This window comes from Scleropages formosus, chromosome 5, assembly GCF_900964775.1.
Source record: "Scleropages formosus chromosome 5, fSclFor1.1, whole genome shotgun sequence".
Classification (NCBI taxonomy): domain Eukaryota; kingdom Metazoa; phylum Chordata; class Actinopteri; order Osteoglossiformes; family Osteoglossidae; genus Scleropages; species Scleropages formosus.
This window is the reverse complement of record NC_041810.1, coordinates 5767589-5781104: the sequence shown is the minus strand read 5'-3', so window position 1 is coordinate 5781104 and position 13516 is coordinate 5767589. Positions and strand designations below refer to the sequence as shown.

Below are 13516 nucleotides of genomic sequence, written 5' to 3'. Positions count from 1 at the left end.
CAAGGAAACACATGCAGACAACATGCGAACTCCACACAGACTGAGTGGAGATCGAACCCACACCCTCTCGCACTACCCAGGCACTGTGAGACAGCAGCACTACTTGCTCTGCCACGGTACCGCCCATATACATGGGCTGTTCATATATCGAAGAGCATTTAGAGCTGTTCGGTTTCATAGGTTGGTGCACAAAGGTTATGTCACAACTGGAATTCAATGGAAAATTAGTCATGCGCTGTAAAATGCAAATCGCCCTGTAAGAAACACGGAGCAGAACCAGTACACAAAAACAGTGTTGTAACAATAAACACAAGATCACCCTGGAGAGAGAGCTGCTTGGACAGCTTTGTGGTGATGTCCATGCCGTTCTTCAGCCATGTCAGCTGGGGGTCGGGGATGCCTTCCGCATAGCACCTGAGGCTGGCCGTCACCCCCGGCTCCCTGGCCTGGCTCTGCGGGTACACCCGGATCACTGGAGGAACTGGCATGGGAAACGAACCCAGCATGTGAGCATGGGGTACATGACACCTTAAGAGTCACAGAATGACACGCTGAATGGTCTGTAATAACAAACATCACACTGCAAATAACTGTAAAATTATTTTACTTTATGCATTTAGCTCACACTTACAGATTGTACGGTGCTAGGTTTGTACACAGTGACATGCAATTATTTCAATTATTTACCTCGCTGGGTAATTTCACTGCAGCAATTTCATAGATCTCTGACATGTGTGGGGTATCATACCCCAGTTTTTCACCCCAAGTTAAGAGCCCTAACTGCTACATCACCTGCTGCAACTTTAAAAAAAATATCTGCACAAAGTCACTATCTGTAATAACAACTTCAGCTGTATTATCAATGATTTATAAAATTGGCTTATGGATGCTAGAACTATGTTGCTGCCTATCAAGTTTCAAACTGTAAAGTTAGAACGTGACTTATTTAACATTAAAAAATGGTGCAAACGTGAAGCATGAAGACCACTGCAACTCTTTCAAAGTCTTCCCAGCAATGTTTTTAAAAATCTGTTTTTCCTTAATATCATGCTAGGTTTTCCTTTACTGAAATTTTAGTGTGTGATTGTAATTAAATTGTAACAGTTGTTGGAACAATGTTATTTTTCTTGGGATAGGTTATTAAAAACAATCCAGTTCCATATGATGTCTGTGTGCAGAATATAATAATTGTTTAATATGGAGTTTTTTTTTTCCATGTTCCTCATGGGCGTCCCTTGGATGAGTATGATAATGAGTGTACAGCATAAATTGACCTTTTATGCTACCTGGTCGCCACTGGGCATTCATCTGGATACATGCAAGGCAATGCCTGGCATGTTTATTTATTCTTGCTGCATGTTAAATACCACAAGTCACGATCTTAACTGCAAGGACACACGAGACTAGTGTTGTACAGCTGAGACAAAGTGACAGCCAGCAGTGCTTCCTTGGATTTGCTTTGGAGGGCTGCACATGCATGGTGTGGTGAGCAGAGGCCATTTCGATGCCATCTGCCACATCTCCTGTGCCCACCAGCCTGTAGCCTATGGTGTACCACCACCAAGTTGGACACGGGTTGCTGAGATGAGGGTGGCTCCACAAATTTTAACATAATAAAAACACAAGAATAAGCTTCTTGCTTTTTTAAAATGCAACACAGAGCAAAAAAACGAACAAAAAAAAAAAAAAAACACTCTTCTATTTATAAGGTTACTCTTTGGTTTGTACTATTGTACACCAATAAATCACTGGTACTGTTCCACACTCTTTTGGAATGAATACATTTACATTTATTAATTTAGCAGACGCTTTTTTCCAAAGCGACGTACATCTCATAGGAAAAACAATGTGTTCATTATATTAGCTGGAAGAGATACTTAGATGCAGATGTGTGATTCTTAAGTGTAGTTAGTTTGTTTCTTGAACCAGCGTTCATCACACGAGTAGCTGCATAAAACTTTATCCGAATATCGACGATTCCTAATCGCATTCCAAATCATTTTTTTTAATTAAACATTTACGTTATACAAGTAGCTGCGTGAAGGTTCATCTGAATATCGATGATTCCTAATCATCTTCCTAATAATATATATATATATATATATATATTATACTGTATATAAACAATGAATTACATATAAACTATGAATCACACTCGAAAAAAGTTAACAAAATCAGCACCTGAATATACAGTGAAAAACAAGTTGGATATTGTGCACTGCTTAGTTGCATATTGTTCCTGGTACCTCGTTCCCCTCGGGTAAATGATTCCAACGTATCTTAAGGTGCTTTTTGAGAGACAAGGAATATATTGGTTCTGTGAGACGCTGTCCATGTATTACATTAGAGACCCACAATGACTTCATTAAAACTGTGTCGTCTGCTGTCATTCACCATGTTTCCATTCAGCCCCAGTGCATTTTGGGAACACTACCTCTTTTGTAGGACATAATAGTGCAATTGTATTTGAGTGCGGCGCCTCTAAGTGCTCGGGCTGTCTGCTGCTCTCTGACAATAGCTTGTGGTCTTTCAGAGGACAAAACCCTTTTCGCCTTTCAAACATCACCATCAAGCATGTTCTAGAGGCTGAACTTCTACAACATACTTCTTTATCTATCTATCTATCTATCTATCTATCTATCTATCTATCTATCTATCTATCTATCTATCTATCATTTTTTCTTGAATTTTTTCTCACAAAGAAAACTCTTCCCAAAGCCCAGAAGTAATCTTTGTCCAGTTGCTCATTGAAGGAAATCTTTCTTCCCACAGTCTGCCCAATCTGGTATAAACAGTGCAGCAGACAGTAGGGCTCACTGAGTCTCAGAGGAAACCCTTCACTGATGAATGGACATTGTATCAACGGTAGGCCAACTGAGGATAACATGTTCGATTTGGGATGAATGGTCACCAAGATCATCACCGAGATCTCCAAAGTCACATTGAATGTAGACGTCCAGAAATGGGAATCAAAAAGATGTGTCCAAATATAATTTAATTTGTGATTATGCGATTCAGCATTCTTCAGTTTTCTACGATTTCCAAATTTCTCACACTACACACAGTAAACGTGAGTTTTTAAATAAAATCATTTTTCTTTGCCACACCTGCAGATGGCCTTAGCCGTACTGAGAAATGACTAAGCAAAACATAATTGGAAAACCACACAAGGCCCGATTAGCCCCTTTTCCTACAAGGTTTCACGTCAAAGTATGCAGCTATTCCATACGTGATCAATCGCAGCAACACATTTCCTAAGGCCAGGCAATTTGTTTTCAGCAAATTAAAACAAGATCCTATCACTAATTACTCTTTAATTGGCATGAGCTTTAAGGTCACTGTTAATTGAAATGGTTTATACTGAAAAAGGTCATAAAGTCTGCAAGTCTTGTTATATCCCAAGAGGTGCTAAGAATTCCCACAGAAGCTACAGTAGCCTTCGGTGCGGCAACGCCTGCGTTCACGTAAAAAGTCATACAAAGTCATTTTCTACTGGAAATCCTGCAACGTTGTCACCCAAGCTCTGTTTTCGAATTTTGATCAGTAAATTGTCTGTTTTATATATTAGAACCCAAACCCTAAAGGTGTGAAGAAGATTCAATTCAAGTCGTCTAAGTAAAACCAAAGTCAGTTCTTCGTCATATACAGTGTTATTGCCTTATATTTATGCTTGCTTAGTTAATTTTTGTGATGACTCATTTGAATATGCTAAAGCAAACCAGATCCCACTTTAAGGTTTTAGGACCTTTTTAAATATGCGCACGCATAGTATAGTTTTCAACCAGGACAAGAAAGTCTGAGACTGTTTGGGATTAATGTTTCCCCAGAGCTGCACAACCTTATTTTATTGCTAAGGGCATACATTAACTTCTACCGGTTTGTGAGCTGCGTTAAAACAATACTGACAGCAATTCCAAATCTCTGGGGCATTTTCAAATGTTTACATAATAAAACCTTACATTTTTGTGAACAGGAACACATTATAATTTCGGGGGGAAAAAAAAAAAAAAATCATGCAAAGGTAACCTTTGTCTAAATGTCAGTCAAAATTAAGGACAAAATATGTGAGGATGACAAAATGCTCAAGTTCAGCATCCTAATAAGGTTCTGGGGCTGTTGTTGTGCTCTAAAAAAAGAACTCAGCGTGCTTGGGGAGTTGTTCTCATTTTCTGATATTGCTGCTTTGTTTGCAGTTAGGATGAACCTGTGACCACCGCTCAGAAGTGGTTTGTCATTAATAAAAATGATTTAAGCCTATTCTTACTGCATTTTTTAACATGGATGAAGACATTAATTATTAGCTTGTATGCATTAATTATTAGCTTGTATTCATAAATAAATATTTCTGACTGCTTGAGTTAATTCTTGGCTATACTGGCTAATGTGCTGAACATTTAGCGAAAGTCTTCTGCATGTTTCTTTTTAGGACGTAGGACGTTTTTGTGCTTACCATTTACTTGGAGGACATGTGTCTGTGAAAGCTGCTCATAACTGCTGGCGTGACAGCTGTAGTTGCCCATGTGAGTGGTGGTCACCTTGGTTATGTATAAAGAGGCGTCATCTCCAAAATCCTTCAAGAGGAAAAAAAGACCATTGCACATGTAAAAAAAAAAAAAAAAAGATAATGAAACATTTGTATGTTCAAAAATGTGAAAATCGTGCACACGGAAGGTCACCCTTTAATACATAAGATGTGCTCATTCATTTGAAAAGTGTATTTAAAATACATCAAATTAAGTAAACATATTATACAATATATGACTATTTCAACAAGAGAGGTTCAGGATGAATGCATGAATTAGAAAATAAGCAGATTGTAATTAGTATCAATCCCCATCAGCACAGAATTATTATTATGAGATCTTGTCTCAAGTTTTCTCCCAAACATAATGTTAATTTTTGTTTGCTAGCAAAATCGGTTGACTAATTTTCAGTGGCAGTCATAATTATGTCCATGTGCATTAGCTGTGATGCAGTTTCATTTGAAATCTTTGTTTAAAGATAAACATGTCTGTTGATAAAGGGGTATTGATAATGGAGACTCAGTATCTGAGCACTAACACTAACAGCCAGCCATATTTAAGCAACTGATAAAGTTAGAATACAGGCGGCCCCTGATTTACGATGGGGTTACGTTCCGCGAAACCCATAATAAGTTGAAAATATCGTAAGTCGAAAAAGCATTTAATACACCTAATATACACCTCTGCATTTCAGACTGGGAGATGCAGATCGCTGCCGCTGCCCAGCATCGCGAGAGAGTATTGCACCGTGTATCGTTTGCCCGGGAAAAAATCGAAATTCAAAATTCTAAGTACAGTTTCTACTGAATGTGCATCGCCAGCTCCATCGTAAAGTCGAAAAAATCGTAAGTCGAACCGTCGTAAGTCGGGGACCACCTGTAGTTGTAATTGCATATTGGACCAGTGGTGAGAAATCACTTTTCCTGTGACTCCATGGAGAGTAATACGATACTGTTACACTTCAATAGCAACATACAGTGTTACACCATGAACCAGCAGCAAGAAAAAGAGGTAATTATTAATGTATAAAATTCAAATAAATTAAGTAAAACATCGTTGACTGACCCAAAATGTCCCAGAAACTAAAAGAAATGAATCTACCGGGTGACACAAAAATCTTTAAAGTGCTCACTTTTTATAACGCAAATAAAATGAGATGTGGCAACAGCACAAGCCAAACATAAAAATAAAACGTGAAATCGATAAATGGAGCAAAAACACAATTATAAAAGCCTTTAAGCTAATGACTCGCTATGCACAAGAGTAATTGGAGGACAACAAGAAAAGCATGCAGACTGATGCTACACTTTAAGTGCACACTAAAAATGATTCTTCTAATATTATTTTCTTTTTTTTTTTTTTTTACTCTGTTCTCTGGATAAATGCATGAGGTTCAATGTTACTAGACAGCATCACCAGAAAATGTCAGGAGGTCTGGGCAAGGACTAAAATATGTGTCCATCCCCTTTTTAAATTAGCCTTTGGATGTTTGTAAAAGTGCCAGATTTGTTAATTTTCTGCCCTTCACCTCACGAATGTCTTGGCCATTTTAATTGCTGTTTACCAAATCGCGGTGCGGCGGCTCGATAAATAACAAGTGCGAAGGTCCCCACAAAGGGATTAAAGGCTGTATTTCGGAAAGAAAAAACGACCCAGCGCGTCGCGTTTCCCGTCGCCTCCTGTGTAAAAAATGGTGACGGTGGAATGAGACTCAGTGGGTGGAACGAGCTGCACCAGAGCCCATCTTCCCCCCACGTGGCCTGCTGTGTGGGGCTGAAAGTCCCTGATGATGGACCTGAGGACCGGCGAGGAAGCCACAGTGCTGCCACTAAATTCACCCGACCCATCCACCCTCTGCTAGATACGATATCAAAAACTCAGCGTTTAGGCCATACATGTGCTTCTGCCTAATCCTTTATTTGTAATGAGCTATTTCCTTCCATTAGCTTCATAGGCTTTTACAACAAATGAAGATGGTCAAGAAAATATATCTCTTTACCTACCTCATGAGGAATCTGTAAAACAAGAAAATAGCATTTATTTTAGCAAAACCCTTCCGACACAAAAAAGGGTAACAAGAAAATAATATAATGAGCTCAAAGCAGATGTGACAGCTGCAAACTGCAGGAAACTCTATATCAAGCATCGTCATGTAATTATAAGATAATGAAATGTAAACGTAAACTGTAAAATCTGCGTGTCAAGCACCGTGTATCACAGTGTGGGACTATGCATAAAATTGCATATATCAAGCCATTAGGGTATGTATCAAACACCGTGGTTATTTACATTACCCATGTATCAGATGATAGATACTACATCTGGTTCCTCATAATTTGTATAAGTGGTCTGAACTTTCATACATGTTACATTAATGGCAATAAATAGTGAAAAAAGCAAGAGACAAAGCAGAAAAGTAAAATAAAATGAATACCATATATGAAGGATTTTGTTATTTTAAGAAGCATGATTATGTAAAGATTATTAATGTTTTCAGAACCGCTTGTCCCATACGGGGTCACGGAGCCTACCCGGTAACACAGGGCGTAAGGCCGGAGGGGGAAGGGGACACACCCAGTATGGGACGCCAGTCCACCGCAAAGCACCCCAAGCGGGACTCAAACCCCAGACCCACCGGGGAGCAGGACTGCGGTCCAACCCACTGCGCCACCGCACCCACAATTGTTAATGTATATAATATATTTGAATCTGAGGTTGTTGAGAAATGGTTGTTGCCCTCGCTTCCCCAGCAGTATTGTGAAATTGACTGTGATTTCCTATAGTGTCTCATTAATTCATCATGCATTCATATCAGGTCATTATGTAAATATTTCAGTTTTGAAACAAGAGAAGCAAATTGTAATGAGATTTTTTTTTCCCTCGATGTGCAGCACTCCAAGTACCCAGTATTATATGGTTTAGGAAATGGGTAGAGACATTCATCATAATCGTATAAAACTCCAAGTGTCCCAGAGGGAACAAAAAACTATGAAGCCCATACAGCACATGTACTATTTATACAGCAGAGACAATTAAACTCACATCATGTTCCTACAAAGGTGCCTGTGGTAAAATCTACTGAGAATATTCAACTGCAACTATTGTAAGATCTTTCATTTTATTCCAGTGTCTTTATGGGGATCTCAATACACAAACCCAGGAATGGTGACAGTATTTAAACCAGCCTTCATAATCATAAATTCCATCACATTCCACTTTCAAAACCATCATGCTCTATCTGTAGAGGAGTTTTTCTTTACTTTTTTCCTTTTTTCAAAATCTTTTTACAAAAAAATGCTAATAATGTAATATATAATCTATCAGAACACGTGTATACTGTATGTTATTTGAAAAAAAGTATGATTTTTCTCTAAACAACAAAGATTTGTACTTTATAAACTTAAAAGTCTGCATGTTCCTATGATAACCAGAAATGAATATTAAAAAATAAATAACAGAGGGTGGAAAAGTCCCAGTACAATTTTGTGTACCAGGTGCCACTTAGCTGCCTCATTAGGAAGGGTATTTAGTGTGAATCCAAAGTCACGGTCCAATTTGAAACTCAGTCATTGATCTAGTGGCATCATTAGCACACAATGGATTTTAGGAAATTGCTTCAAATTTAATTATTTTCAAAGACGGCTCCATCCCAGAAACACACATCAGTCATTTTGTCCTTGTACAGCTAACAAGTGAGGAGATGAAATTAGCTGATTTATTTTTAAAACAGAAAATATATTTTTTAAAAATGGTCGATGCAAATATGTTTACATATTATGTTGACACCTTTACAATTTGAGATAGAGACTTGAAAGTAAACTATAAAAATGTAGGAAGATTTTGGGATTTATATTCAAAGCATGTCAACATATATATATATATATATATATATATATATTATATATATTTATTTCATTGTGCTACATAACTTGACATCAGTGGACTGTCTGAAAAGAATGTGCCATTTTTCCTGGAAGTACAGAGCTGGTATATAAAGCATAACTAAACCAGGATGATTCCCAGGTAAATTAATGCTCAGCACATCCTGATGTACCGGGTTTTCAAGCACATAAGTAACCTACTTCTGTACCAAAGCAAAAACGATTAAGCGGCTAAAAAAAAAAAAAAAAACATCGGACATTTACTTGGTTTCTGGTGTAAGAATCGATCTTAATACAAAATCTTACTTTATAGTAATAAAGCAAAAGCAAATGAGGGAGATACAATGCACAAAGTTACCAAACAAATCCCTTCACATGACTACTATACATTAATATGCAAATATTATGCCCAATTTTATTTAGCTATGAAACAATAAAATAATTATTAGTGTGCCAGGAAGCAGATAAGGAAAGCAGTGGCACTGCGTACAAAAAAATCCAAATTAAAAGCTATTGCTGTTATTACAGGGGTCCTCCCTTATCCGCGGTTTCAGTGACCTGCGGTCAACCGCTGTCTGAAAATAATAAATGGAAAATTAATTTATTAAAAAAAAAAAACTTTATTTATAGATGTACTACGGCCGCTTACGTCTGCTTTGTCTCGTTAGCCGATCGAGTTTTCTCAACTCTATTATAACCTTACGGGACGTCGGACGTATATGCAGTCGGACGTCGTGCGGAAGGACGTTAAGCGACGCATACCTGTAAAGGGTTCGGTACTATCTGCGATTTCAGGGATCCACTGGGGTGTCTTGGAGCATATCCCTCGAGGACAAGGGATGACTGCTGTATTGTCTATATTTCAGAGGGGATCATGTGTATTTTCATCTTTGCGCTCCACGTGTTTTTGTTGCCACCGACATTCATTCATTACACAGCTGGGAAAGATCCATTTGTAGCAGTAAAATAAGCACCCCTGCACCTGACTCACTGGCTCATCCGCCACCACACAAACCACACCGGAGGCCACGGTGCACAGCGGGGGGTTGAGATCCTTGTAGCTGCTCCGTGGGGGAACGGAGCCAATTAGAAGAAAGCAAAAGGAAAGCAACGAAACTGGGAAGAAAACAAATACCTAAATATATAAAGTGGAAGTCATCTTCTTGCAGTCACGTCTGCTCATTTATATTTAAAGCACAAGGAACATCACCTTTTGATTACCTCATCGCACCTGTATTCAAAAATACTGCTGGAATTGTAAAAGTTGTTATATTAACCCATAGTCTAGTACATTAAAGTTATAGCTGTTGCTGTAACTTGTTATAAAGCCCATGAAAAAACAGACCGTGCCAACAGTCTCTCTTGGCCCTACTCATGAGATGTGGTTTTGATGCCTGTACAGCTCCACTGAGGCATATCCCTTCCCACATGACCCGCGTGGCCCGCAAGCAGCGGCACGAAGGAAAACGGCACGCCTCCTATAATTACGGCCTTCGCTAAGGTCACGGGATCGAGTCTCGAGAAGAGCGGCTGCGGCATTCAAGGACGAGCGATGAACCTTGACCATATTAATTGCTCTCAGAAATAGCTGCGGGGAGATGGAGCATGCAAAACATCCCAGCGCTACGAATTCACGTGGGTCCCAGATATTTATTTTTGCAGCTATAAATTACTGGTCTCCAGATGTTCCCTATGTTTTCATCGCTTTTCAGATTAAAGAAAAACTCTGCAAAACTTTATTGAATTCACATTTGTAGCATATTGTGTTCTCTGTATAAATTTATGCAAGAAATACCCGTGGCATTCACATTAACTATATTAATTATTCTCCGTGTTTGTTCTAAATGGCTCGATGTTTGTAATACAAATATTTCCGCGGACGTTTCACAACAAATTATTGTAAAAAATGCAAGTTACGTAACACTGCAGCTGTTTGTACTTCTTTACTGTGCATTCTAAGCCATTACATGAGTAAGTACTGTCCTGTTCTTACACGAACATAAACTGCCTGTATGGTAAATCACTGTAAAATACACATGTAACTCTAGCACTATGAGTCGAGTGTCCTGAATAATGCTGCGAACGTGTAACGTTACATTAACAACACCACTGACTTTTGTCTTTCCTCACTGGTGACTGAATCACACTGAAAATGCAACAGCTGTGCAAAGACGGCCGGGAATACTCAACATCTCACTTGTATATTTATTGAGTGCCTCTCATTAAAGATTACAGACTGACACAACCGCTACTTGGCACTCTGTGCCGATGCCAGAAATTCACACCGCTCTCCATTTACGTTGCATTTATTCATTTAGCTGACACTTTTTTCCAAAGTGACTTACAGTGTTCAGGCTACAATTATTACTGTTATAAACTTATAATTATTTACCCATTTATACAGGTGGTTTTTTTTTTTATTGAAGTAATTTAGTATTGGAGTATGTTGCTCAAGAGGACTACAGCAAGAGGTGAGGATCAAACCCACAACCTTCAGATCCAAAGGAAGTGGCTCTAAACACTACACTACCTGTTACCTTCTAAAACTTCATGCCGGCTTCTCCTTTCCAGACTGAGCTTTAGCTGATGCTTGTCTCCAACATGACTTACAATATTAAGTTATTTATATTCTATCCAGTTTTATGGCTGGGCAATTTAGGAAAGTAAGAAGTTTGCTCAAGGGTATTATAAGAGCAGATGGGATTCAAACTTGGCTGCTCTGAGTGCAAAGCAGCAGCACTGATCAGAATATTGGCGAATGAGACACTATCAGTAGAGTGTTAACTGGAGGGCGTTTTAAAACAGTTGTGTGAGATTGTCCACATCATTTTATCAGTGTGAAGAACCGCAATTAGCAGTGTGACTTTATGTCGCTGGGGTCCGGATCAAATTTGAGACCCTGGTTATAGCCTGCAAATGCATCAATAGAACTTCTCCCAGATATCTACAAGAATTGATCATCTGCTACACCCGAACCAGATTGCTACGCTGTTCCACATCTGCCCACTTGGGAGTCCCACGTAAAAAAGAAAGCACGGGGGATCTCGGTTCTGGTTCCGTTTTGGTGGAACAACCTCCCCCTCTCACTCAGAACTGCTGAATCTCTGCACACATTTAAAAAGGGTCTGAAAACTCACCTCTTCCGGACTCACTTCACCCATCATCTCGTAAGTTTGTGTAAGGTATAAATGTTCATGCCCTATAACTTTAAGATGATGCCCGGATAAACCTTTACACAGATACTCCTGTAATGTAACATAAATTATTATATGTATCTCAGAAAAAAATTACTAGGAAGGTGATCAGGAATCATCAATATTCCGATAAAGTTTTATGCAGCTACTCATGCGATGAATATTTGTTCGTATGGTGGAAAGAAACTAACTGCACTTAAGAATCACGCGTCTGCATCAAAGTGTCTCTTCCTGTTAATGTAATAAACACACTGTATTTTCTATGAGATGTATGTTGCTTTGGAGAAAAGCATCTGATAAATGAATACATGTACATGCAAATGTGTGGCTACTTACGCTGACATCCTCGAGAGACAGGGTGTTGAGGACGTGCTTGTTGCGCTTCCAGACAATCGGTGGTCTCTGTGTCCCTGTGATGTCACAGGTCAGAACCACACTCTGACCCACCATCACAGTGGTGACTCTCACTTTCTGGTCTTCGGGAAGATTCAGCTCGAGAACTTCTGCAGAGAGAGTGAGACAAAGAGACAGACGCAGTGAGAAAAGGCTCAGCATCTTCCTGCTTCATACTGGCTCGTATGGGAAGGAGTGGAGGATTTATGAATATCTGCCATTTGCCTTTCTTTTTCCCTTCTTACAGAAGAGCACACCGTCACTCCAGCTGTTTCGAATACCATTAAATATTCGCTGTGTCCAAAATATCACATGCTGAAAAATTGGGAAAGTAATTTTCAAATGTGAAAAGGCAAAAGACAGCTGTTTCCTTTATAGATATTATATGTTCAAAAAGAGGTACAGCCTGACAAATCAGATCACATACGATTATGATCATATCCGACCTGTCCATTTACCCAATATGTCTCATTGATAACACGGAACGTAAATGAACACTCAGTAATTTGCAAAAGAAGTACTTCTGCTGAGTGAATTTGTTGATGCGTGAACAATACAGCAAAGGGTGGCCCAATATAGTACTGCATTCTAGTTCAAACCCAGCATGTATGACTTGCTGCCAGAATGTACGGTATGCTGGGGATGGTGAAACAGCTGGATGCCACATACCTGGGTGGCATGGTGTCACAGTGAGTAGTACTACTGTCTCACAGCGCCTGGGTGGTGTAAGATGACGTGGGTTTGATCATCACTCAGTCTGTGTGGAGTTTGCATGTTCTCCCCGTGTCTGTGTGGGTTTCCTCCGGGTGCTCTGGTTTCCTCCCACACTCCCAAAGACATGCTGTTCAGGTTCACCCGTGCGTGTGAATGACAGAGAGAGAGTGTGTGTGTTCCACTGATGTATGGATGAGTGACCCATTGTAAGTAGTGTATCTAGCAGTGTAAGTCACCTTGGTGAATAAGGTGTGTGGGCTGATAACACGGCATAGCGCACTACAAGTTGCTTTGGAGAAAAGCATCTGCTAAATAAATAAATGTAAACACAAATGGAGACTTAAGTGCTTGTCGTCTTTGCCCCATGACCTGTGGAGGTTAACTGCAAGGTCATGAGCAGCACTCAGATGGCATTGCCACAGCTATGGAGACCGCGCTTGGTTTAGTCTGGTTGACGAATATACGTCTACCTGGACCACATCTACTGGGGGGGGGGGGACGCACTAGTAAAAGATAAATAGATAGCAATTTTGAAAAATCTTGCCAAAGACTAATCTTGACTCATGGGGAGTAAAAACCTTAGTGGAGCATTTCAGCAAGCTGGCCGTTCATAGAGAATAAAAACTGGGAGGAAAAAAAAAAAAAGCGTACTGTACTTCAACAGACCTTCTCAACGCTCCTTTCATACCATTACGCAACAACACTTGTGTGCTTTTAATGCTCCTGCGGTAATGAGTATTTATCTACAATTTGAGTAAAAAAGCCAAGTAACTCAATTTGTTCCGCTCCCACAGGCTGGCGCTGCTAAATA

The 13516-nt window shown here is 39.4% G+C and overlaps 1 protein-coding gene across 1 annotated transcript in view; it reads right to left on the bottom strand.

The window, feature by feature from the left end:
• Positions 1-13516, bottom strand: part of LOC108930778 (follistatin-related protein 5-like) — a 116566-nt gene that overhangs the window by 20934 nt on the left and 82116 nt on the right. Inside the window, exons 7-9 of the mRNA XM_018746188.2 lie at positions 11935-12101; positions 4451-4571; positions 320-481 (exon numbers count right to left, since the gene is read on the bottom strand). Of these exons, the coding sequence (XP_018601704.2) occupies positions 320-481; positions 4451-4571; positions 11935-12101 (450 nt within the window). The remainder of the gene's footprint in view (positions 1-319; positions 482-4450; positions 4572-11934; positions 12102-13516) is intronic.